A 25,099-nucleotide genomic window follows, 5' to 3' on the forward strand; every position below is an offset into this window, starting at 1 on the left:
CTCCTGATCCCCACTCTCTCTCTCTCTCTCTCCTAATCTCCACACTCTCTCTCTCTCCTAATCTCCGCACTCTCCCTCTCTCTCCCTCCTGATCTCCTCTCTCTCTCTCTCTCTCCTAATCTCCTCTCTCTCTCTCCTGATCTCCACACTCTTTCTCTCTCTCTCCTGATCTCCACTCTCTTTCTCTCTCTCCTGATCTCCACTCTCTTTCTCTCTCTCCTGATCTCCACTCTCTCTCTCTCTCTCCTGATCTCCACACACTCTCTCTCTCTCTCTCCTGATCTCCTCTCTCTCTCTCTCTCTCCTGATCTCCACACTCTCTCTCTCTCTCTCTCTCCTGATCTCCACTCTCTTTCTCTCTCTCCTGATCTCCACTCTCTTTCTCTCTCTCCTGATCTCCACTCTCTCTCTCTCTCTCTCTCCTAATCTCCTCTCTCTCTTCTAATCTCCACACTCTCTCTCTCTCTCAATCTCCACACTCTCTCTCTCCTGATCTCCACTCAATTCACAATTCACAATTCAAATCGCTTTATTGGCATGATAAGTTACATCTTATGTTGCCAAAGCATCAAAATACATTTATGGTTTACCACATAAACACTCTCTCTCGCTCCCTTATGATCCCCCCCCCCCCCCCCCCCCCCCACTGCAGTTGTTTCTGGGGATTCAGTCGGCCAGACCTTGTTCCCACGGACTGGGCGTTGTGTCTGGAACCTGATTGGGGTTTGCAGCTCGCGAGCAGTAAACTGGTGGGAACCAATGTCCACCCCCCAGTTCCTCATCCCTCTGCCGCCTCAGGAAACCCTCCTCTGATGACCCAAAGGATGTGTCTACAGGAAGGGTAGAAATGTCTTAGCTTCCACTAAACTGTTGGAGATATTCCGCAACTCCTGCAGCGAGCGGGCCAGGCGGTATCCCAGTTGGAGCAGAGTGTCATTGCACAGATGTTGCAGGGTTTGGACAATGTTGAAGGACAGGTTGAGCCTCCAGCTCTCTGCAGTCGCTGTCGAGTTCCTTGTGGTGGTATATTTGTAATTCCCCGCTGGACCGCTCGACCCCCTGGTGTTCTGAAGGATCCATTTCTTGACCTGAGTGTCCAGATCCAGATCAATGAAATGATAAATCTCGGCGGTTTTTTTGGAGGGTTCTCTGGCCAAGTCTTCGTATCTCACCAACATGTACTTGCCCCTCAGCCAGGCCGCTCTGCCGAGTCCGGTGCCGGCGGAGTTGGAGAGATCTTTGCAAGTTGTTGATATTTGGGACAAGTCCAAACTGCGGGGCTTTCTGCCGGTGGCGTTCCAGATCTTCCAGGCCCGGAAATGATCGGTGAAAGTCCCCATCCTGGAGGCGAGGATTCCCCTGGGATCCCGGACCAGGTGGATGATCTTCAGGTTGAGCCGCGGGTCCTCGCTCAGTAAGCGGAGGTCTTTGATTTCGGGAATCCGGACGGTTTTTATTGCCACGTGTGACCGTGTCTGACAAACCTGGGACGCCAGGGTGAGGTTCAGCACTTTGCATTTCTTGGCGCAGAGATGTTCAATCACCTCCTTGGAACCCCAGTCTAACTGGCAGAGCGGAGGGTGGCACAGCGCATTGCTGGCTCCCCTCCGGAAAAACACCGCCGTCTCGTGGTCCCTGGGCACAGGTCGCAGATAATTCTCCAGAAAATTCACATTGCAGTGGTACAAGTTGCTGAGCAAATCCCTGTGAGCCCCCAGCAGCGCTCGTCTGTCCAGCACATGCCTGGTCCTGCTGCTGGAGTTGGCAAACACCTGTTGGACATGGTAGAGAGGCTCGAACAGGTAAAAGATGGCGGGGTGCTGATTAAATAACTGCCCCAAGAAAGAGGATCCGCTCCTGGTGGTGGCGAAGATGAGGATGTGTTTCCTCTGTCTCTGATCTTCATTTGGCGACTCTCTGTGTGGCTGAGACATCCCAGGGCAGCCATTGGAACCTGCACCAGAACAGAAAGGACACAGCCTGTCAAAAGTTTCAGTGTGTAACCCCTCACTCGACAAATGGCCACACGTTCCCTGCAACTATATTATTATATACACCCGTTAATCATTTAATTCAAGAGAACTGCACCCAATGCTCCCAGAGTGACTGTACAGACTCTGGAACAGTACCCATGGATTGGAGGGTAGCTAATGTTACCCCACTATTCAAAAAAGGTGGTAGAGAAAAAGCGGGGAATTATAGTAAGCCGGTAAGCCTGACATCGTAGTGGGGAAAATGCTAGAGTCTATTATAAAAGATGTAATAGCAGAGCACTTGGAAAGCAGTGACAGGATCGGACAAAGTCAACATGGATTTACAAAAGGTAAATCATGCTTGACTAATCTACTGGAATTTTTTGAGGATGTAACTGGTAAAATAGATAAGGGAGAACCAGTGGATGTGGCGTATTTGGACTTTCAGAAGGCTTTCGATAAGGTCCCACATAAGAGATTAGCATGCAAAATTAAGGCACATGGGATTGGGGGCAAGGTATTGACTTGGATAGAGAACTGGTTGGCGGACAGAAAGCAAAGAGTTGGAATAAACGGGTCATTTTCCGAGCGGCAGGCAGTGACTAGTGGGGTACCACAAGGATCGGTCCTAGGACCCCAGCTGTTCACAATATATATTAATGATCTGGACGAGGGAATTGGATGTAATATCTCCAAATTTGCAGACGACACAAAGCTGGGTAGGAGGGTAAGCTGTGAGGAGGATGTCGTGAAACTCCAGTACGATTTGGACAGATTGGGTGATTGGGCAGAAACATGGCAAATGCACTATAATGTGGATAAATGTGAGGTTATCCACTTTGATGGCAAAAACAGGAAGGCACATTATTATTTGAATGGCAATAGATTGGGAGAAGGGGAAGTGCAAAGGGACCTGGGTGTTTTTGTGCACCAGTCGCTGAAGGTAAGCATGCAGGTGCAGCAGGCGGTTAAGAAGGCAAATGGTATGTTGGCCTTCGTAGCAAGAGGGTTTGAGTACAGGAACAAGGATGTCTTGCTACAGTTGTACAGGGCCTTGGTGAGACCGCACCTCGAGTATTGTGTGCAGTTTTGGTCGCCTTACCTGAGGAAGGACATTCTTGCCATGGAAGGAGTGCAGCGAAGATTCACCAGGCTGATACCTGGGATGGCAGGAATGACGTATGAGGAGAGATTGTGTCGATTGGGATTATTGGGATTATACTCACTGGAGTTTAGAAGATTGAGAGGGGATCTCATCGGAACCTATAAAATTCTGTCAGGCCTGGACAGACTAGATGCAGGAAGGATGTTTATGATGGCCGGGGAGTCCAGATCCAGGGGTCATAGTCTAAGGATAAGTGGTAAGCCATTTAGGACTGAAATGAGGAGGAATTTCTTCACCCAGAGAGTGGTGAACCTGTGGAATTCTCTGCCACAGAGGGCAGTGGAGGCCAGTTCATTAAATATATTCAAGAAAGAGTTGGATATATTTCTTAAGGCTAAAGGGATCAAGGGATATGGAGAGAAGGCAGGGACAGGGTACTGAATTTGGATGATCAGCCATGATCTCATTGAATGGCGGAGCAGGCTCAAAGGGCCGAATGGCCTACTCCTGCTCCTATCTTCTATGTTTCTATGTTTCTATGTTTCAATGCTCCCAGAGTGACTGTACAGACTCATTATCCCCTCTTGGGATTTGGTGTCCGCGCCTCCTGACTGGATGAGTCACCTGAGTGACATCACATCAGCAGCCCAACTGAACTCTAAATCTGATCTAAATATTAGCCGTGGCTCAGTGGGCAGCCCTCTCACCTCTGGGTCAGAAGGTGCTGGGTTCATAGTCCCACTCCAGAGACTTGAACACAAATTCTAGGCTGACACTCCAATGAAGTACTGAGGGAGTGCTGCACTGTCGGAGGTGCCGTCTTTCAGTTGAGACGTTAAACTGAGGCCCCGTCTGCCCTTTCAGCTGGATGTAAAAGATCCCATGGCACTGTTTTGTAGAAGAGCAGGGGAGTTCGCCCCAATGTCCGGGGCAATATTTATGCCTCAACCAACATCACTAAAAAAGATTATCTGGTAATTATCACAGTGCAGCGCTCCCACAATACTGCCCCTCCGACAGTGCAGCACTCCCTCAGTACTGCCCCTCCGACAGTGCAGCGCTCCCTCAGTACTGCCCCTCCGACAGTGCGGCACTCCCTCAGTACTGCCCCTCCGACAGTGCAGCGCTCCCTCAGTACTGCCCCTCCGACAGTGCGGCACTCCCTCAGTACTGCCCCCCCGACAGTGCAGCGCTCCTTCAGTACTGCCCCTCTGACAGTGCTGCGCTCCCTCAGTACTACCCCTCCGACAGTGCAGCGCTCCCTCAGTACTGCCCCTCCGACAGTGCTGCACTCCCTCAGTACTGCCCCTCCGACAGTGCAGCGCTCCCTCAGTACTGCCCCTCCGACAGTGCGGCGCTCCCTCAGTACTGCCCCTCCGACAGTGCGGCACTCCCCCAGTACTGCCCCTCCGACAGTGCGGCGCTCCCCCAGTACTGCCCCTCCGACAGTGCGGTGCTCCCTCAGTACTGCCCTTCGACAGTTCGGCGCTCCCTCAGTACTGCCACTCCGACAGTGCGGCACTCCCTCAGTACTGCCCCTCCGACAGTGCGGCGCTCCCTCAGTACTGCCCCCCCGACAGTGCGGCGCTCCCTCAGTACTGCCCTTCCGACAGTGCAGTGCTCCCTCAGTACTGCGCCGCTGACAGTGCAGCGCTCCCTCAGTACTGCGCCTCCGACAGTGCTGCGCTCCCTCAGTACTGCCCCTCCGACAGTGCGGCACTCCCTCAGTACTGCACTTGATTATCAGCCTGGATTTTTGTGCTCAGGTCTTTGGAGTGGGACGTGTAATGTATTATCACATGGTTTGTTACATGGTTTATTATGAGCATGCTCAGTTTGCTCTGGCCTTCTAAACAAGCACATGGACGAGGAGATCATGGTGTCTCTGTCCTTCATTTGTTGTACCCACATATATTACATTTTTGGCGACGAGAATGGAATCCCAAAGCCAGCTTTAGGGATCAGGGAAGGACACGGTGTTCAACCTTCGAGTGGAAAAGTTTAAGGTGAATTTGTTACACCTAAACTGAATTTTTTGCAAATTAAAAAAAAAAAAAGAATTGCATTTCTATAGTGCCTTTCATGACCACCGGACATCTCAAATTGCTTTACAGCCAATGAAGTACTTTTGAAGTAAACAGCAATGTGATAATGAGCAGATAATTACTGTTAATGCTGATGCAGAATCGCCTGTGCTTTGCCTTTGTGTGTATGTACACACAGCAACAGCAGCATTGATTCTCACAGGTACACAGGGAGCGTGCTGAGTCACTGTTCGATGGGATCAGGACAATCATGGCCACACTTACGGGATTCAACAGGAGCCTCGGCCTGTGTGACCGAGCTCAAGAACCATTCAGTTCTCTGAGCGGATGGAGATATTTTTTAGGGCCAATAACATTATTAAGACTGAAGGTGCAGATGAGAATGTTTAAGCTCAAAATAAAGTAATTCGTGAACGGAAGAAAGCAATTTTCTGGGCCAGATGTCTACGGAACTCTGATAAACCTACTCGTGCCAGGGAAAGTGAAGGACGTGTCATTTGAAGACATTATCGAGAAACTCGAGAACCTTTCGACCCAAAGCCATTAGAAATAGCAGAGAGCTATAAGTTTGGTGCCAGAAACCAAAAGCAAAGTGAAACCATCAATGAGTACATTGTAGCTCTTAAGAACCTGTCTTACATTGTAACTTCAACACATTTTTGGATCGTGCGTGCGAGATAAGTTTGTGTGTGGACTGGTCCAAGTTACTGAACACTCTGGGCTGGATTTTACCAGCCCCAAGGAGGCGGGTTTGAAGGCAGGTCAGGTGGGAAAGTTGCAAAAAATGGCGTCGGGCTCCGATCCCGCCTTTAATCCGCCTCTGCGCAACTTTCCCAAATGCCGGCTTGCAGACTCCGTTTCGATCCCACCTCCAAGCGGCGGGATAGGCCCTTAAGGCATTTAACAACCAGTTAATGACCTCTATAATCCCATTGAGAGGCCTTTCAGAGTTTACCACATTTCCAGCGTGCTGCACGTCTCCCCTGAAACACGCCAGCTAATCCTGTCGGGTTCACAAGTGGTTGGCTTACTAACAGCTGCAGCTCCAACATAAAAACAGCGTTTTCCACAAGGATCAGTTGCAGGTGGCAGAACTTTGTTTTCTCAGGTCTTGGAGAACTTTTTGCAGGTCTACTGATTTTGGAAGTTTTGAAGCCAAGATCCATCTCCACTGTGATCTCCTGGGAAAACCCTCTCCCCACCTTGAGTGAGCGCTTCCTCAACTGAGGTATATACCTGCAGCATGGGAACCATTTATTTCCTTTCCTCCTGGACCTCAGATTCGGACGAAGACCAGCCACGGCAGCACCAGAACCCGGAACAACAGCAGCACCAACAGCAGCAGCAACAACAGGAGTGCCAACCTGCTGCTCACCCACCTGAAGCTGCACAGGGCAGAAGGCAGCAGCGCAGGGAAGCACGTCGCCGCAGGAGATACCCCCAAAACAGAGTTTACAGACAGAGGATGAGCTACCTCAACATGACTGAGCAGCAGTGCCAAAGGAGGCTGAGACATTCGCGAGAGGTAGTGGGTGACATCTGCGCAATGCACCAAGACCTGGAGCCCAGAGGACCAGGTGGACAACCCTTACCAGTGGCCATCAAAGTCACCACTGCACTCAACTTTTCTGCTTCAGGCTCATTCCAGGGATCAACAGCAGACATCAGCGGCATCTCCCAGGTGGCCGCACACACATGCATCACGCAGGTAACCGATGCCCTCTTTGCCAACGCACACAATTACATCAACTTCTCCAAGGAACAAGCAAGTGTAACTGTGCGTGCGGTTGGATTTGCTAATCTGGCAGGCTTTCCAAGGGTGCAGGGCATCGTAGACTGCACACATGTGGCCCTTAAGGCACCCCATCACAATCCAGGTATTTTTGTCAACCGCAAGGGCTTCCACTCCCTCAACGTGCAGCTGGTGTGTAACCACAAGAAGGAAATTTTCCATGTTTGCGCCAAGTACCCTGGCAGTTGCCATGAATCCTTCATCCTGCGGCAGTCGAGTGTGCCTCCGCTATTCAGTCCACCAGACCAACTTTGTGGATGGCTAGTACGATAGCAAAATACTGCAGATGCTGGAAATCCAAAATAACAACAGAAAATGCTGGAAAAACTCAGCAGGCCAGGCAACATCCGTGGAGAGAAATTAGAATCGACATTTCGGGTCTAACCCTTTTTCAAAACTGGAATGGAAATGAACATAAGAACATAAGAACATAAGAAATAGGAGCAGGAGTAGGCCAATCGGCCCCTCGAGCCTGCTCCGCCATTCAATAAGATTATGGCTGATCTGATCCTAACCGCCAATCTACTATCACAGATCCATCTCCTGAATCTAACAGAATTAGACACACGAAATAGGAGCAGGATCAGGCTACAAGGCCCCTGGGCCCGCTCCGCTACCCACAGGGCCATGTCCGATCCGAACCTAGACTCATGTCCAAATTCCTGCCCGCTCCCCGTAACCCTTAATTCCCTTTACTTCTGGGAAACTGTCTATTTCTGTTTTAAATTTATGTAATGATGTAGCTTCTACAGCTTTTTGGGGCAGCATATTCCATGGACCTACCACCCTCTGAGTGAAGTAGTTCCTCCTCATCTCAGTTTTAAAAGAGCAGCCCCTTATTCTAAGACTATGCCCCCTAGTTCTAGTTTCACCCATCATCGGGAACATCCTCCTCGCATCCACCCGATCCAACCCCTTCACAATCTTATATGTTTCAATAAGATCGCCTCTCATTCTTCTGAACTCCAATGAGTAGAGTCCCAATCTACTCAACCTCTCCTCATATGTCCATCCCCTCATCCCCGGGATTAACTGAGTGAACCTTCTTTGTACTGACTCGAGAGCAAGTATGTCTTTTCTTAAGTATGGACACCAAAACTGTATGCAGTATTCCAGGTGCGGTCTGACCAATACCTTGTACAACTGAAGCAATACCTCCTTATTTTTATATTCTATCCCCCTAGCAATGAAAGCCAACATTCCATTGGCCTTCTTAATCACTTGCTGCACCTGCATACTAACCTTTTGAGTTTCGTGCACCAGGACCCCCAGATCCCTTTGTACTTCAGTACTTTCCAGTTTATTGCCATTAAAATAATAACTTGCTCTACGATTTTTCCTGCGAAAGTGCATAACCTCACACTTTCCAGTATTGTATTCCATCTGCCAAATCTCTGCCCACTTACTGAGCCTGTCTATGTCCCCTTGCAGGTTTTTTATGTCCTCCTCACTCACTACTTTCCCTCCCATCTTAGTATCATCTGCAAACTTTGATATGTTACACTCGGTCCCCTCCTCCAAATCGTTAATATAGATTGTAAAGAGTTGGGGACCAAGCACTGACCCCTGCGGAACACCACTAGTTACTGATTGCCAGTCTGAGAATGAACCATTTATCCCAACTCTCTGCCTTCTGTTAGATAGCCAATCCTCTAGCCATGCCAGAATATTACCCCCAATCCCGTGATTTTTTATCTTAAGCAATACTCTTTTGTGTGGCACCTTGTCAAATGCCTTTTGGAAGTCTAAATACACTACGTCCACTGGTTCCCCTTTATCCACCCTATATGTTATTTCCTCAAAGAACTCCAGCAAATTTGTCAAACATGAGTTCCGCTTCATAAAACCATGCTGACTTTGTCCTATTAAATTATGATTATCCAAATGTCCTGTTACTGTCTCCTTAATAATGGACTCCAAAATTTTACCTACCACAGATGTTAGGCTAACCGGTCTATAGTTTCCAGCCTTCTGTCTACTGCCCTTTTTAAATAAGGGTGTTACATTAGCAGTTTTCCAGTCTGCCGGGACCTTTGCTGAATCCAGGGAGTTTTGGAAAATTATTCCCAATGCATCCACAATCCCTACCGCCACTTCCCTCAAGACCCTAGGATGTAAGCCATCAGGTCCAGGGGATCTTTCCGCCTTGAGTCCCATTATTTTATCGAGTACCACTTCCTTAGTGATTTTGATCATGTTTAGCTCCTCCCCCCCCTTTAGCCCCCTGTTTGTCCAGTGTTGGGTTTTCTTATTGTCCTCTACTGTAAAGACTGATACAAAATTTTCTGAATGGCAGGCAGTAACAAGTGGGGTACCACAGGGATCTGTCCTGGGCCCCCAGCTGTTCACAATTTACATTAATGACCTGGATCAGGGAGTCGGATGCAGCATTTCCAAATTTGCAGACGACACTAAACTAGGAGGGGGGGTGGGCTCAGAGGAAGAGACCAGGAAGCTCCAGAGCGATTTGGACAGACTGGGCGATTGGGCGGATAAATGGCAGATGCACTATAATGTGGACAAGTGCGAAGTTATCCACCTTGGGTGCAGGAACGGGAGGGCAAATTATTATTTAAATGGCAATAGATTGGGAGAGGGGGAAGTACAGAGAGACCTGGGTGTTCTTGTACACCAGTCACTGAAGGCGAGCATGCAGGTGCAACAGGCGGTCAAGAAGGCAAACGGAATGCTGGCCTTCATAGCAAAAGGGTTAGAATACAGGAACAGGGATACCTTGCTGCAGCTGTACAGGGCACTGGTGAGACCACACCTCGAGTACTGTGTACAGTTTTGGTCGCCTCATCTGAGGAAGGATGTTCTTGCCATGGAGGGGGTGCAGCGGCGATTCACCAGGCTGATACCAGGAATGGCGGGAATGACCTATGAGGAGAGACTATGTAGTTTAGGGATGTACACACTGGAGTTTAGAAGATTGAGAGGGGACCTCATAGAAGTGTATAAAATTCTGACAGGTCTAGACAGACTGGATGCAGAAGGAATGTTTCCCTTGGCGGGTGAGAACAGAACTAGAGGACATAATTTAAGGATAAGGGCTAAACCATTTAGGACAGAGATGAGGGGGAATTTCTTCACTCAGAGAGTGGTGAACCTGTGGAACTCATTGCCACAGAGGGCAGTGTACGCCAGCTCATTAAATATATTTAAGAGGGAATTAGATATATTTCTACGGGCAAAAGGGGTTAAGGGTTACGGAGAGAAGGCGGGGACGGGATACTGAATTAAAGGATCAGCCATGATCTCATCGAATGGCGGAGCAGGCACGAAGGGCCGAATGGCCTACTCCTGCTCCTATCTTCTATGTATCTATGTATCTATGTAAAATATTCATTCAGTGTTTTTGCCATCTCCATATTTCCCACCATTAATTTCCCGGTCTCATCCTCTAAGGGACCAACATTTACTTTAGCCACCCTTTTTCTTTTTATATAACTATAAAAACTCTTACTATCTGTTTTTATATTTTTTGCTAATTTACTTTCATAATCTATCTTCCCTTTCTTAATCAATCAATGAAATAGATCGAAAGGCAGGGCTGGGGAAGGAACAAAAGAAGTGAATAGACATTAAGAGGTATTCAAAACGAGACGAGATGGTGATAGGACTAGTAAAGAGACAAAAGACGGCAGTCCTGTTTGTGGATCTTGGGAAGGAGGTAGAAGCGGGCTGTGCGGGGTTGGGGAACTATGAGGTTGGTGGCTGCGGGGGGAAGATCTCCAGAGGAGATGAGGTCAGTGACAGTCTTGGAAACGGTGGTTTGATGTTCGGTAGTGGGGTCATGGTCCAGGTGGAGGTAGGAGGAGGTGTCGGAGAGTTGGCGTTCAGCTTCCGCTAGGTAGAGGTCAGTTCGCCAAACAACAACAGCACCACCCTTGTCAGCAGGTTTAATGACAATGTCAGGGTTGGATCTAAGAGAATGGAGTGCTGCAAGTTCAGAGGGAGGTAGGTTGGAGTGAGTGAGGGGAGCCTGGCACCTTCCCGTGCAAGCGCAGGAGATGTAACACCTGCCCCTATACCTCCCCCCTTCCCACTGTCCAGGGTCCCAAACACCCCTTCCAGGTGAAACAGCAATTTACTTGTACTTCTTGCAATCTAGTATACTGTATTCGCTGCTCACAATGCGGTCTCCTCTACATTGGGGAGACCAAACGCAGATTGGGTGATCGCTTTGCGGAACACCTCCATTCAGTCCACAAGGGTGACCCCAAGCTTCCGGTCGCCTGTCATTTTAATTCACCGCTCCATTCCCACTCGGACCTCACCATCCTTGGCCTCTTGCATTGTTCCACGGAAGCTCAACGTAAACTCGAGGAACAGCACCGCATCTTCCGATTAGGCACTCTGCAGCCTTCCGGACTCAATATCGAGTTCAACAATTTCAGATCATAACCTCAGCCCCTATCGCATTTTTACTTAAAATGTTTTTTTTTTCCACCCCTTTGTTTTGGGTTTTCCCTCCCCCCCCTTCCTCTTTTTTTTACATGGCAGCTGTCTCTCATTCTGCCAGTACATTTCACACCTAATCTGAGCTGTCTTTTGTTTCTTTACTAGTCCTATCACCATCTCGTCTGGTTTTGAATACCTCTTAATGTCTCTTCACTTCTTTTGTTCTCTCCCACCCCTGCCTTTCAATCTATTTCATTTCCTTTCCAGTTTTGAAAAAGGGTTAGACCCGAAACGTCGACTCTATTTTCTCTCCACGGATGTTGCCTGGCCTGCTGAGTTTTTCCAGCATTTTCTGTTGTTGTGGATGGCTACTTGGAGACAAGGGCTATCCCCTGAAGACATGGCTAATGATGTCGTTCAGGAGGCCATCCAACGAAGCTGAGGAGCGCTACAACTCCAGCCACATTTCCACCAGATCCATTATCGAGCAAACCATCGGCTTGCTGAAGATGCGATTCAGATGCCTTGATAGATCAGGTGGAGCCCTGCAGTACTCAGCAGCCAGAATCATCGGGGTCTGCTGTGCACTTCACAACATGGCACAGCGTCGTGGCTTGCAGCTGCCTGAGGTACAAGTGGCTCAGCACATAGCCTCCTCAGATGAGGATGAGGATGAGGAGGAGGAGGATGAGGAGGAGGAGGAGAGCAACAACGAACAGCTTGCGGAGGTGCATCAACCAGCGGCAGCAGCACACGAGAACATTACTGCCCAGGATGCAAGGGATGCACTGATCTTGGCCAGATTTGCTTAGGCTGCACAATCAAACACATTTGGTTCACACCTTCTTACCACACCATCGACAATGGACAAGAACCTGCGGCTTCCTATCACTCTGACCACCGTACTGACAAATCCAAGTCGCCCTGAACCCTCAATGTGGAAGTCCCATTTGCGAAATGACACAGCCCACAACGTCAACAGTTTGCCATCAAGTCATTTTATAACAATCATTCATGGATGGCATTTCACTATTAAACACAACAGAACACCCAAGTGACTACCCTTGTGACTACTTGTGCTTTATCTTCCTCTTACTTGTGCTCCTACGTGGTGCTTCCCCTGTGGCTTCAGCAGATGTGGAGGCCCCTTGCTCACTTTCATGCTGCTCCTGCCTCGACCCCTTTGGAGGGCATCCTCTGGGGTTGCAAACCTGTGAGGGCTCGCCAACAGTCTGCTCCTCCTGCGGCTGTGCAGGTGCTGAGACGCCGATCTCAGTTGGGTGAGGACTCTGGTGGGCTCTGCAGTGGCATGGTTGTGTGAGCGCTTGGAGAGGAGCCCCCTCTTCCTTGTTGTCTGCCACCAACATCCCTCTCATGGGTCAGCCCCACTTCAGAGCTAGCAAGTGGCTTGACAGCACCCTGCTGCACTTCAGGGCGGGCCATGAGGACCAGTTTCTGCACTGGAAGTCCTACTCCAGAGGACTTCCATGAAGGTCTGGTTTCTCTGCTCAATAGCTGACCATCGCTCCTCCAGAGATGTCAGTCTATTCTGAACAATGACCATGTTTTCAAGACCCTGGCGACTTAGCTCCTCCATGGCCGTAGCCATCCTCTCCTCTACCGTAGCCATCCTGTCCTCTACGGTAGCCATCCTTACCATAGAGGTAGCCATCCTTTCCACGGAGGTAGCCATCCTTTCCACGGAGGTTGCCATCCTTTCCATGGTGATGCGTTCATGCACCAATGCCTCCACAAAGGCTCTGCTCATGTTAGCGATGGACTCTTCCATCCGTTCCACACTCGCAGCGACCCTGGAGACAAAACCTGCCAGAGACTCCTGCACCTGTTCCTGGAGATCCAGCACCACTCTCCTTCTGGATGGGCCCAGAGGCAGAGGGTCAACATGCAGCGGAGCTGAGCTGGGAGCGTCCTCTCCACTGCGACGAGGACTCTCCACTGCTGTCCATGTCTCCACCATCTGCTGATGCTCGCTTGTGAGCTGTGATACACCAGGTGATAACACTACTCTATGTTCTGAAGGTCCCACTGAGGTGTGAGTGTCTGCGCTGGTGTTGGGTGCGCTTAATTCTGGTGACGCTGTGCCCTCAGAGGTTGCAGCTTCCTCTGAGGAGTCTTCTGGCTCAGGCTGTTCCTCCTGGACAGTGGGGAGGGGGGCTATCGATGGTCCTGTGGGGAGTAAAGGAAAGAGTTAAAGATGTGAGATAAATGTTGCCTGCTCATTGAATTGTGCAGATGATCATAAGTCAATCTGTTAGAGCATCAGAATCAAGATCAGTCACTCATGCAATGTCAATGAGAGAGACGAAAAACTACTCTGTCACCAGCTTGCTCTGATGTGCCCGACTGTCCGTCTCCCACTTGTGCACCTTCCTTGGCTCCCACGATCTCGAGAGCCGCCTCCTCTGCGCTGGTGAGCTGGACTATTGAGGGTGGCCCTCCTCCTGTCTTCGCCCTTTCCCTCTTATTGTGGGCTCTCTTTTCCTGCAATGAGAGACACAAGTGGAGTTTGAATGAGAATGAAGGAGTGAGTGTAGAGAATCCATAACATAGATGCTTAGAAGGACACAAAGAGGTCCCAAGACCAAGGGCCCTCCCTGTGTGTTGTAAGTTGTTGTCATAGCATCACAGTGACAGGGAGTGTGAGGGCAGCATAGTCAAATAGTTAAGTGAATGTGTCCATAGAGAGAGAGGGAATGATTAAGGGTCAAGTGGGATATGGAGGAGCAGGTTGACAATGCAGAGTGCTGGTGATGAGAGGCGATGGGGAGCAGATTGAGGGTCATGGTGATGTAATACTCACTTTTCCTGTGCGGAGAAGGTCATTAAACCTCTTTCGGCACTGCAACCAGGTTCTGCTGCACATTGATCTTGCACTGACCTCCTGGGCCACTTGTAGCCACACAGCTTTGGTCTGCTGGGGAGGTTTTTTCCTCTTTCTGAGCTCTGGCTCCCTCCACCAGAGCATGGAGGGAGTCCTCATCAAAGCGGGGTGCGGCTTGGACCTTGAGGCTGACATCTGTGCACTACAAATCCCTCAGAAGTATCTCCAATAAAAGTTCTATGGCAGAAAATGAACCAAGGCTGCTTGCAGGCCTTAAATGCAGCCGCATAAATGACGTCATCAGAGGCGAGTTCCAGGACCAAAAGACTCACTGGGTCAGGGGTTCACACACGCTGGGAATCAAGTGCCAATTAGGGCAAAATTGATAAATTCTCCCGCTTGACATCGGAGGCGGGAGCGGGAACCACCGACCACCTGACCCGCCCCCAACCCGCTCCCAATGGCAAAATCCAGCCCTCTGAATCCATTGTTAAGAAAGTGGTATCAGTACACTTAGAAAATCATAACATGATTAAGCAAAGTCAACATGGTTTTATGAAAGGCAAATTGTGTTTGACAAATTTATTAGCGTTTTTTGAGGATGTAACTAGCAGAGTAGATAAAGGGGAACCAGTGGAGGTAGTATATTTGGATTTCCAAAAGGCATTCGATAAGGTGCCACATAAAAGGTTATTACAAAAGAATTGGGGCTGGGAGTAATATAGTAGCATGGATAGAGGATTGGTTAATGGACAGAAAACAGAGAGTAGGGATAAATGGATTTTTTCAGGTAGGCAGGCTGTAACTAGTGGGGTGCCACAAGGATCAGTGTTGAGGCCTCAGCTATTTATAATTTATACTAGCTGGGGGAGCCCGGCTTTGCCAGGGCTGTTTTGGGCCGGGCGGTTTAAATCGACTCCCAGGCTTTGGGGCCTCTCTGTGTCCCTCTGTGAATCTGCTGCCGGGCAACATTTTAAATCGAGTCCCAGGCTTTTGGGCCCTGTCTCTGTGTCCCTCTCTCAATCTGCTGGCGGGCAACATTTCTACCTTTTAATACCTTGAAAGATGAATGTGGAAGTACTTATAAAACGTTTTTGGTAAATCTTATGTTATTTTTAAAAGAGATACTAACTTTTTCGAAGCTGGATTAGCAGATTTTGAGCTGGAAGTAAATGGGGTTTTTAGCTTGAGGCAATGGCTGCCAGATCCCTGAGATGAAAACGATTAGTCCCGCCCACAGACGCAGCGATTGGCCAACCATCAGGCGACTGAACTGTAGGCTTGGTCAGTCATGACGGCACAGGATTGGTCGAACCTTGACGTCAGTCAATCAATGGTAATTAGCAGATAATGAGTTTAATTTTGAAGGTTTTTTGCATAAGGCGCGAACAATTTTCGTCCGACCGAAAAGTAAATACGCTTACGACCATCCTGGAACCGTAAGCTTTCTTTGGAGGTAACGCACGTGTAGGTACGCTCTATAACTTTCGAGTGCATAGCCGGACAGACGCACACCGAAGGACAGACAGACAGACAGATAGACAGACAGACAGATCGATCCTTTTATATATATAGATTAATTAATGACCTAGATGAAGGGACCAAATGTAATGGATCCAAGCTTGCTGACAATACAAAGCTAGGTGGGACAGTAAGCTGTGAGGAGAACACAGAGAGTCTGCAAAGGGATATCGATAGACTGAGTGAGTGGGCAGTAAGGTGGCAGATGGAGTATAATGTAGGGAAATGTGAGGTTATTCACTTTGGTAGGAAGAATAGAAAAACAGAATATTTTTTAAATGGTGAGAAACTTTCAAATGTTGGTGTTCAGAGAAATTTGGGTGTCCTTTTGCAATAAACACAGAAAGCTAGCGTGCAGGGACAGCAAGCAATAAGGAAGGCAAATGGCATGTTGGCCTTTATTGAAAGGGATTGGAGTATAAGAGTAAGGAAGTCTTGCTGCAATTGTACAGGGCCTTGGTGAGACCACACCTGGAGTACTGTGCACAGTTCTGGTCTCCTTATCTAAGGAAGGATATACTTGCCTTGGAGGCGGTGCAACGAAGGTTCACTAGATTGATTCCTGGGATGAGAGGGCTGTCCCATGATGAGAGATTGTGTAGGATGGGCCAATACTCTCTGGAGTTTAGAAGAATGAGAGCTGATCTCATTGAAACATACAAGATTCTGAAGGGGATTGACAGGGTAGATGCTGAGAGGTTGTTTCCCCTGGCTGGAGTGTCTAGGAGTAGGGGGCATAGTCTCAGGATAAGAGTGATATACCTATCAATTCGTCCAATAAAAGGCGACGAGTTAGGAACGTAACTAAAGGTTTTTATTGACTAAATAACAGAGCCCACCCTCGTGGGTGATCGGGTCCAACAAGGAGGAATACCAGCCAGTCGACTACCTTTATACCTGGGCAGGTAGGTGGAGCCATGGGCGGAGTCAGAGGTGGTCAGCCCAGGTATAACAGCGCGACAAGAGGCGACCTCGTATCGTGATACAACAGTGATAACGGTGATAACAATACAACAGTGATAACTATAGTGTAACGATAAAAGTGGTTTACCACATTCACCCCTTGTTTAGATTTGAGTCCGGCGGGGTGAAGTGTACTACCAGTTCTGGTATGTCAGTCTGTCCGGAGGCCTCGTAAGCCTCTCCGATCGTCGCAGCGGCGGTGCTGCATTATCCGGTGTTAGTGCTGGTGTCTGCGTGGTCGGCGAAGGCTCGTGGGGTTCCGGCATGCCGTCTACCTGGGCTGGAATTGGGGGGGTGGTGGGGGGGGGTAAAGGTGATGTCTCCGGAGTGCCCGAGGGTGCGAGGTCTCGTAAGGAGACAGTGTCCTCCCGCCCGTCTGGGTAAGCCACGTAGGCGTACTGGGGGTTGGCGTGCAGGAGGTTCACCCTTTCGACCAGGGGGTCTGTTTTATGGGCCCTCACGTGCTTTCGCAGCAAGACGGGCCCCGGAGAGGTCAGCCAGGTTGGTAGAGTGGTTCCCGTAGTCGACTTCCTGGGGAAAACAAACATTCGTTCATGGGGGGTGGCGTTAACGGCAGTGCAAAGTAGTGACCGGATGGAGTGCAGTGCTGTCGGGAGGACTTCCTGCCAGCGGGAGGTTGGGAGGCCCTTAGACTTTAAGGCTAAGAGGACGGCCTTCCATACCGTCGCGTTCTCTCTTTCCACCTGGCCGTTCCCTTGGGGGTTGTAGCTGGTGGTCCTACTTGCTGCAATACCTCTCGCTAGTAGGAACTGATGGAGTTCCTCGCTCATGAAAGAGGAGCCCCGGTCACTATGTATATAGTTTGGGAACCCGAACAAGGCGAAGAGGTCGTTCAGGCATTTAATGACCGTGGTACTGGTCATGTCTGGGCAGGGGAAGGCAAAGGGGAAACGGGAGTACTCATCAACAATGTTGAGGAAGTACACATTACGGTCAGAGGACGGGAGGGGCCCCTTAAAGTCGATGCTCAGGCGCTCGAAGGGGCGGGTGGCCTTGATCAGGCTTGCTCTGTCCGGCCTAAAGAAGTGCGGTTTGCACTCGGCGCAGGTCTGGCAGTTCCTGGTTATGGTCCTGACCTCCTCGATGGAGTAGGGCAGGTTGCGGGCCTTAATGAAGTGGTAAAGTCTGGTGACCCCGGGGTGGCAGAGGTCGTTGTGGAGGGTCTGAAGTCTATCACTTTGCGCGCTGGCGCATGTAATTCGTGACAGAGCATCGGGGGGTTCGTTCAGCTTACCTGGCCGGTACAAGATATCATAATCGTAGGTGGAGAGCTCGATTCTCCACCTCAAGATCTTGTCATTCTTGATTTTGCCCCTCAGCTTGTTATTAAACATAAAGGCGACCGAACGTTGGTCGGTAAGGAGGGTAAATCGTTTGCCTGCCAGGTAGTGCCTCCAGCGTCGTACCGCCTCCACAATCGCCTGGGCCTCCTTCTCGACCGACGAGTGTCGGATCTCAGGGCCCTGTAGGGTCCTTGAGAAGAAGGCCACCGGTCTCCCCTCCTGGTTAAGGGTGGCGGCTAGGGCGAAGTCGGATGCATCGCTCTCGACTTGGAAGGGGATGGACTCATCCACTGCGTGCATAGTGGCCTTGGCAATGTCTCCCTTAATGAGGGAGAAGGCTGCGCACGCTTCCTCCGTAAGGGGGAAGGATGTGGACTTCATGAGGGGTCTGGCTTTGTCCGCATAATTGGGCACCCATTGGGCATAGTAGGCGAAGAGCCCCAGGGTTCTCTTAAGTGCCTTAGGGCAGTGGGGGAGGGGTAGCTCCATGAGGGGGCGCATTCTTTCGGGGTCGGGGCCGATGAGTCCGTTCTCTACTACACAGCCAAGGATGGCAAGGCGCGAGGTGTTAAACACACATTTCTCCTTATTGTAGGTGAGGTTCAGCCGTTGGGCTGTACGGAGGAATTTCTCCAGATTCACGTCGTGGTCCTGCCGGTCGCGGCCGCAGATGGTGACGTTATCTAGGTAGGGGAATGTGGCCTGCAGTCCGTTCTGGTCAACCATCCGGTCCATCTCCCTTTGGAAGACCGAGACCCCGTTGGTGACACCGAAGGGGACCCTAAGGAAGTGGTATAGGCGCCCATTCGCCTCGAAGGCGGTGTACTGGCGGTCCTCGGGGTGGATAGGGAGTTGGTGGTAGGCCGACTTAAGGTCGATGGTCGAGAATACGCGGTATTGTGCAATCTGATTGACCATGTCAGATATGCGGGGAAGGGGGTATGCATCCAGCTGGGTGTATCTGTTTATGGTCTGGCTGTAGTCGATGACCAGGCGATTTTTATCGCCGGTCTTAACGACCACGACCTGGGCACGCCAGGGGCTGTTGCTCCCCTCGATGATGCCCTCCTTCAGGAGACGCTGCACCTCAGAGCTAATGAAAGCTCTGTCCCCAGCGCTGTACCGCCTGCTCTTGGTAGCGACGGGTTTGCAGTCGGGGGTGAGGTTAGCGAACAGGGAAGGTGGCGGCACCTTGAGGGTGGATAGGCTGCAGGTGTTACGCGGTGGGCGGTTTAACCTTCGCTGGTTGTCGACTGTGAGTGGGGGGAGGGGTCCACCGTATGCTAGGGTTACACTTTGGAGGTGGGATTGGAAGTCCAGCCCTAGTAGGACGGCAGCGCAGAGCTGGGGGAGGACGAGGAGTTTAAAGTTTTTATACTCTGTACCCTTAACCGACAAGGTCACAGCACAGTAGCCGCTAATGTCCGTGGCGTGGGACCTCGATGCCATCGAGATTCGGTTGCGCGTTGGCAGGACAGGGAGGGAGTAGTGGCTCACCGTGTCTGGGTGGATGAAGCTCTCCGTGCTTCCGCTGTCGAACAGGCAGGTCGTGGCGTGGCCGTTTACTTTGATGTCCATCATCGACTTGGACAGGTGGTGTGGGCGGGCTTGATCCAGAGTGACGGAGGCTAGCGTGTAGGTAAGCGAGTCGTTGTCGTCTGCGGGCGAGGCGGTCGTCGGGTCCGGGGGCCCGGTGGCAGTCGGGCGTGGTGTGTAAAATGGCGTCTCCCACGAGGTAGGACAAAATGGCGGAGAAGATGGCTGCCCCCATAACTCACATGAGGCACTATTGGGGTCGGTTGCCTTGATCAAAGATGGCCGCCCCATGACTCACGTGTGGGGATACTGGCCTCAGTTGCCGTGAAAGAAGATGGCCGCCCCCACAGTTCGCATGAGGCACTGCTGGCCTCTGAAGATCCGCTCCTGCAGGCCTTAGAGAAGTGGCCTTTCTTCCTGCAGGTTGTGCAGGTAGAGTTCCTGGCTGGGCAGCGCGACCTCGGGTGCTTCTCCTGGCCGCAAAAGAAGCAGCCGGCGGCCCGATCGCGGGTGCCCGATGTCGGAGCCGGTACCAGGGGTGGCGGGCCCGGTCGGGTCCGGGACGCCGACGCTGAGGTAGGTCCCGGGGGCGGCGCTGCGAAGGGTATTGCGGTAGGGGTCGGGCCCGAGTCCCAGGGTCGCGAGCAGTACCTGGAAAACGCCTCCTGGTCCTGATGGGCCACCTCCAGGGAGAGAGCGAGGGCTTCAGCTTTGTCCAGGTCGAGGTCTTTAGCTTCAAGCAGTCTTTGCCGTGAGTAGTCGGACCGTAGGCCTTTCACAAAGGCATCGCGGATATTATCTTCCGTATTTTCAACAGCCGTCACCGCTTTAAAGTCACAGTTCCTGCCGAGTGCTCTTAGCGCCCGTAAAAATTCAGCTACAGACTCTCCTGGCTGTTGCGGGCGGGATCTTAGGAGGTGCCTGGTGTACATGTAATTTACCGGGCTGCGGTACTGCTGTTTCAGTAGGTTGATAGCGGCCTCGTACGTAGTCGTGTCCTGTATGAGTGCGTATACTCTCGGGCTCGCTTGGGCGTTCAGAAGTCTTAGTTTGGATCTCTGCGGGGCGCCGGATTCTTCCAGGTAGGATTCGAAGCAGTCCAGCCAGTGTTTGAAGTTGAGGGCTGCGTTTGCTGCCTGTGGGTTTAGATCCAGGTACGGTGGTTTGAGGGCTTGCAGCCAAGCCGGCTGGTGTGGCTGTGCTTCTGGGAGGGCTTCTGGCTGGCCAGTAGTAGACATCTTTAAAATTTAGTCAATAAAATTGATATACCTATCAATTCGTCCAATAAAAGGCGACGAGTTAGGAACGTAACTAAAGGTTTTTATTGACTAAATAACAGAGCCCACCCTCGTGGGTGATCGGGTCCAACAAGGAGGAATACCAGCCAGTCGACTACCTTTATACCTGGGCAGGTAGGTGGAGCCATGGGCGGAGTCAGAGGTGGTCAGCCCAGGTATAACAGCGCGACAAGAGGCGACCTCGTATCGTGATACAACAGTGATAACGGTGATAACAATACAACAGTGATAACTATAGTGTAACGATAAAAGTGGTTTACCACAAAGAGGTCGGCCATTTAAGACTGAGATGAGGAAGAATTTTTTCACTCAGAGGGTTGTGAATCTTTGGAATTCTCTGCCCCAGAGGGCTGTGAATGCTGAGTCTTTGAGTATATTCAAGGCTGAAATAGATAGATTTTTGGACTCTAGGGGTATCAAGGGATATGGAGCTCGGGGGGAAAGTGCAATTGAGGTCAATGATCAGCCATGATCTTATTGAATGGCGCAGCAGGCTCGAGGGGCCTTGTGGCGGAGCAGGCTCGAGGGGCCGAATGGCCGACTCCTGCTCCTATTTCTTATGTTCTTATGCTCTTAACGTTTGACATAGCATGTAAAATCACCCTATCTATGGAGATGGTGTCTAAGAATGCTCGGGAGCTCCGTCCAACTCAAGTCCTGGGACTCAGTGAAGTAACTACTAACACTACTAACAATAACCAGCCCCAGGACAGTGACATCGTAGCACAGAGAATTCGACCCAACACAATTGTCACTAAGCAAAAGGAAAAATATCTGTCATATTGGGCAGAAACAACAAAAACCCAAAACAAACTCAATTGCTATTTGGCCCTTGATGCGCCATCAATTACTCAAAAGACTGAAGTTGAGCGAGTAACAATCAGGCTTTTATTAACTAAAGAATGAAGGTCTAGTCTCGAGTGGTCGACCCGTCCAGAATACTAAGGGACTGGGAGGTAGTCACTTATATACCTGGAATAGTGGGAGGAGTCAGCCGAGGCATGTCCAGACCTGTACCTAGTGGAATACACATACAGACACAGACAGGTATGACAGTGGTTTACCACATTCACCCCTTGTTTAGAAATGAGTCCGGCGGGGTGAAGTGTATTTAAAAGTTCGTGTATTGGAGTCTCTCCGGAGGTCTTGTCTGCCGCTGTGATCGACGTGGCGACGGCAGGGGTGGTGGAGCTTCCGGCGTCGCGTCCCGTGTAGGCTGGGGCCCTGGAGTGTAGTCCTCGTGGGTGACGGTCCAAGGCGAGCCGGCTGCTGGGGTTGGATATCGGGTCGTGGGGGGGGGTGGTAATGGGTAGTGGGTTACAGCGGTCCCCGAGGGTGCGAGGTCTCGTATGGAGACTGTGTCCTCCCGCCCGTCCGGGTACGCAATGTAAGCGTACTGGGGGTTGGCGTGGAGGAGGTCGACCCTCTCGACCAGGGGGTCCGTTTTATTGGCCCTCACGTGTCTTCTCAGTAGTACCGGCCCTGGGGACGTCAGCCATGGCGGTAACGATGTCCCCGATGTGGACTTCCTTGGGAAGACAAACATTTTCTCGTGAGGGGTGGCATTGGTGGCAGTGCAGAGAAGTGACCGAATCGAGTGGAGCGCATCGGGGAGCACCTCCTGCCAGCGGGAGGTCGGAAGGCCCCTAGACTTTAAGGCTAGTAGGGCAGCCTTCCAAACAGTTGCATTCTCTCTTTCCACCTGTCCGTTCCCCCGGGGGTTGTAACTGGTGGTCCTGCTTGTGGCTATACCCCTAGCGAGCAGGTACTGGCGGAGTTCGTCGCTCATAAACGATGAGCCCCGGTCGCTATGGATATAGCTGGGGAAACCGAACAGGGTGAAGAGGCTGTTCAGACATTTAATGACCGTGGCACTGGTCATGTCCGGGCAGGGGATAGCGAACGGGAACCGGGAGTACTCGTCAATGATGTTGAGGAAGTACACATTGCGGTCGGAGGAGGGGAGAGGCCCTTTAAAATCGACGCTCAGGCGTTCGAAAGGGCGAGTGGCTTTTATCAGGTGGGCTCTGTCTGGTCTATAAAAGTGCGGTTTGCACTCAGCGCAGACTTGGCAGTTCTTGGTCATGGTCCTGACCTCCTCAATGGAGTAAGGCAGGTTGCGGGCCTTGATGAAGTGGAAGAACCTGGTGACCCCCGGGTGGCAGAGGTCATTGTGGAGGGCCCTCAGCCTATCGATCTGCGCGCTGGCGCAGGTGCCACGCGATAGGGCATCTGGGGGTTCATTGAGCTTCCCAGGCCGGTACAAGATCTCGTAATTGTAGGTGGAAAGTTCGATTCTCCACCTCAAGATCTTGTCATTTTTGATTTTGCCCCTCTGCTTGTTGTTGAACATAAAAGCAACTGAACGCTGGTCAGTGAGCAGGGTAAATCGTTTTCCGGCCAGGTAGTGCCTCCAATGACGCACAGCCTCCACGATAGCCTGGGCCTCCTTCTCGACCGCGGAGTGTCTGGTCTCCGGGCCCTGGAGGGTTCGTGAGAAGAATGCCACAGGTCTCCCCGCCTGATTAAGGGTGGCGGCCAGAGCGAAGTCGGACGCATCGCTTTCCACCTGGAAGGGGATGGATTCGTCCACTGCATGCATGGTGGCTTTGGCAATGTCTTCCTTGATACGGTGGAAGGCTAAGCGGGCCTCTGCCGTCACGGGAAAAGAGGTGGACTTGATCAGCGGACGGGCTTTGTCTGCATAGTAGGGGACCCACTGAGCGTAGTAGGAAAAAAACCCTAGGCACCTCTTCAGAGCTTTTAGGCAGTGGGGCAGTGGGAGTTCCATAAGGGGACGCATCCGGTCCGGGTCGGGACCGATGACCCCGTGTTCTACAACACAGCCAAGGATGGCGAGGCGGTCTGTGCGGAATATGCACTTCTCCTTGTTATATGTCAGGTTCAGGAGTTGGGCGGTGCGGAGGAATTTCTCGAGGTTTGCGTCATGGTCCTGCAAGTCATGGCCGCAGATGGTCACATTATCTAGGTAAGGGAAAGTGGCCTGCAGCTCGTTTTGATCGACCATCCGGTCCATCTCCCTTTGGAAGACGGAGACCCCGTTGGTAACGCCGAAGGGAACCCTAAGGAAGTGATAGAGGCGGCCGTTTGCCTCAAAAGCAGTATACTGGCGGTCTTCAGGGCTGATGGGGAGCTGGTGGTACGCTGATTTCAGGTCAATGGTCGAAAAGACGCGGTACTGCGCGATCTGGTTGACCATGTCAGCTATGCGGGGGAGTGGGTAGGCGTCCAGCAGGGTGTAGCGGTTTATTGTTTGGCTGTAGTCGATGACCAGGCGTTGTTTCTCGCCGGTCTTAACGACCACAACCTGGGCTCGCCAGGGGCTGGAGCTGCCCTCAATAATCCCCTCCTTCAGGAGCCGTTCCACTTCGGTTTTGATGAAAACCCTGTCCCCGGCACTGTATCGCCTGCTCTTTGTGGCGATGGGCTTACAGTCGGGGGTGAGGTTAGCAAACAGTGGGGGGGGTGGGACTCTGAGTGTGGAGAGGTTGCATCTAGTGCGCGGCGGGCAATTTGGAGGCTGCTGGCTGCGGACTGTGAGTGGGGGGAGGGGGCCACCGTACGCCATCGTAACGCTTTTGAGGTGGCACTGGAAATCCAACCCCAGTAGAACGGCAGCGCAGAGGTCGGGCAGGACCAGGAGTTTAAAATTATTGAACACAGTCCCGTCTACTACTAGTGTCACCACGCAGTAGCCGCCAATGTCCGCTGACTGGGACTCGGAGGCCATAGAAATCCGCTGGTGCGCAGGCAGGACTGGGAGAGAGCAACGCCGCACCGTGTCGGGGTGGATGAAGCTCTCTGTGCTCCCGGAGTCAAAAAGGCAGTTTATTGCATGGCCGTTTACCTTAACGTCCATTTTGGACCGAGCTAGCTGGTGCGGTCTCGTTTGGTCCAGCGTCACAGAGGCCAGCGTAGGGGTCGGTGTGTCGCTGCGAGTATCAGATGGGGGGGGGTTGGCGGTCTGCTGCGTCCCGGCTGGTGTCCAAGATGGCGGCGCCCATGATTCCCATGTGGCTGGAGTCGTCCAAGATGGCTGCTGCTGCGGTGGTTCGCACATGGCTGGGGAGGCCCAAGATGGCGGCTCGCACGGCCCACACGCGGCGCTGCTGGCGTTCGGGGTGGCTTTGGCCTTGCAGACGCTGGCGTAGTGTCCCTTTTTCCCGCAGCCCGAGCAGGTTGCATTCTTCGCCGGGCAGCGCGCTCTGGGGTGTTTGGCCTGGCCACAGAAGTAGCATTTCTGGCCTTGGGATACTGCTGTCTGGCTTTGGGACACTGCTGCGGTAGTTGGGCCG

The 25,099-nt window shown here is 51.5% G+C and overlaps 1 protein-coding gene across 2 annotated transcripts in view; it reads right to left on the reverse strand.

Annotated features, from left to right (window-relative positions):
* Nucleotides 1–830: 830 nt before the first annotated feature.
* Nucleotides 831–25,099, reverse strand: part of LOC147106479 (carbohydrate sulfotransferase 1) — a 75,221-nt gene continuing 50,952 nt past the window's right edge. The window contains exons 4-5 of one of the 2 annotated variants that reach the window (XM_086009702.1): nucleotides 22,292–22,308; nucleotides 831–1,893 (exon numbers count right to left, since the gene is read on the reverse strand). In XM_086009702.1, coding sequence (XP_085865828.1) covers nucleotides 831–1,893; nucleotides 22,292–22,308 — 1,080 coding nt within the window. Of the gene's footprint in view, nucleotides 1,955–22,291; nucleotides 22,309–25,099 lie in introns of both variants that reach the window. The other variant, XM_086009703.1, reaches the window with a different exon arrangement.

The sequence above is a fragment of the Somniosus microcephalus genome, chromosome 16, assembly GCF_052327205.1.
Source record: "Somniosus microcephalus isolate GS21.2 chromosome 16, FLI_Smic_1.0, whole genome shotgun sequence".
Taxonomy (NCBI): domain Eukaryota; kingdom Metazoa; phylum Chordata; class Chondrichthyes; order Squaliformes; family Somniosidae; genus Somniosus; species Somniosus microcephalus.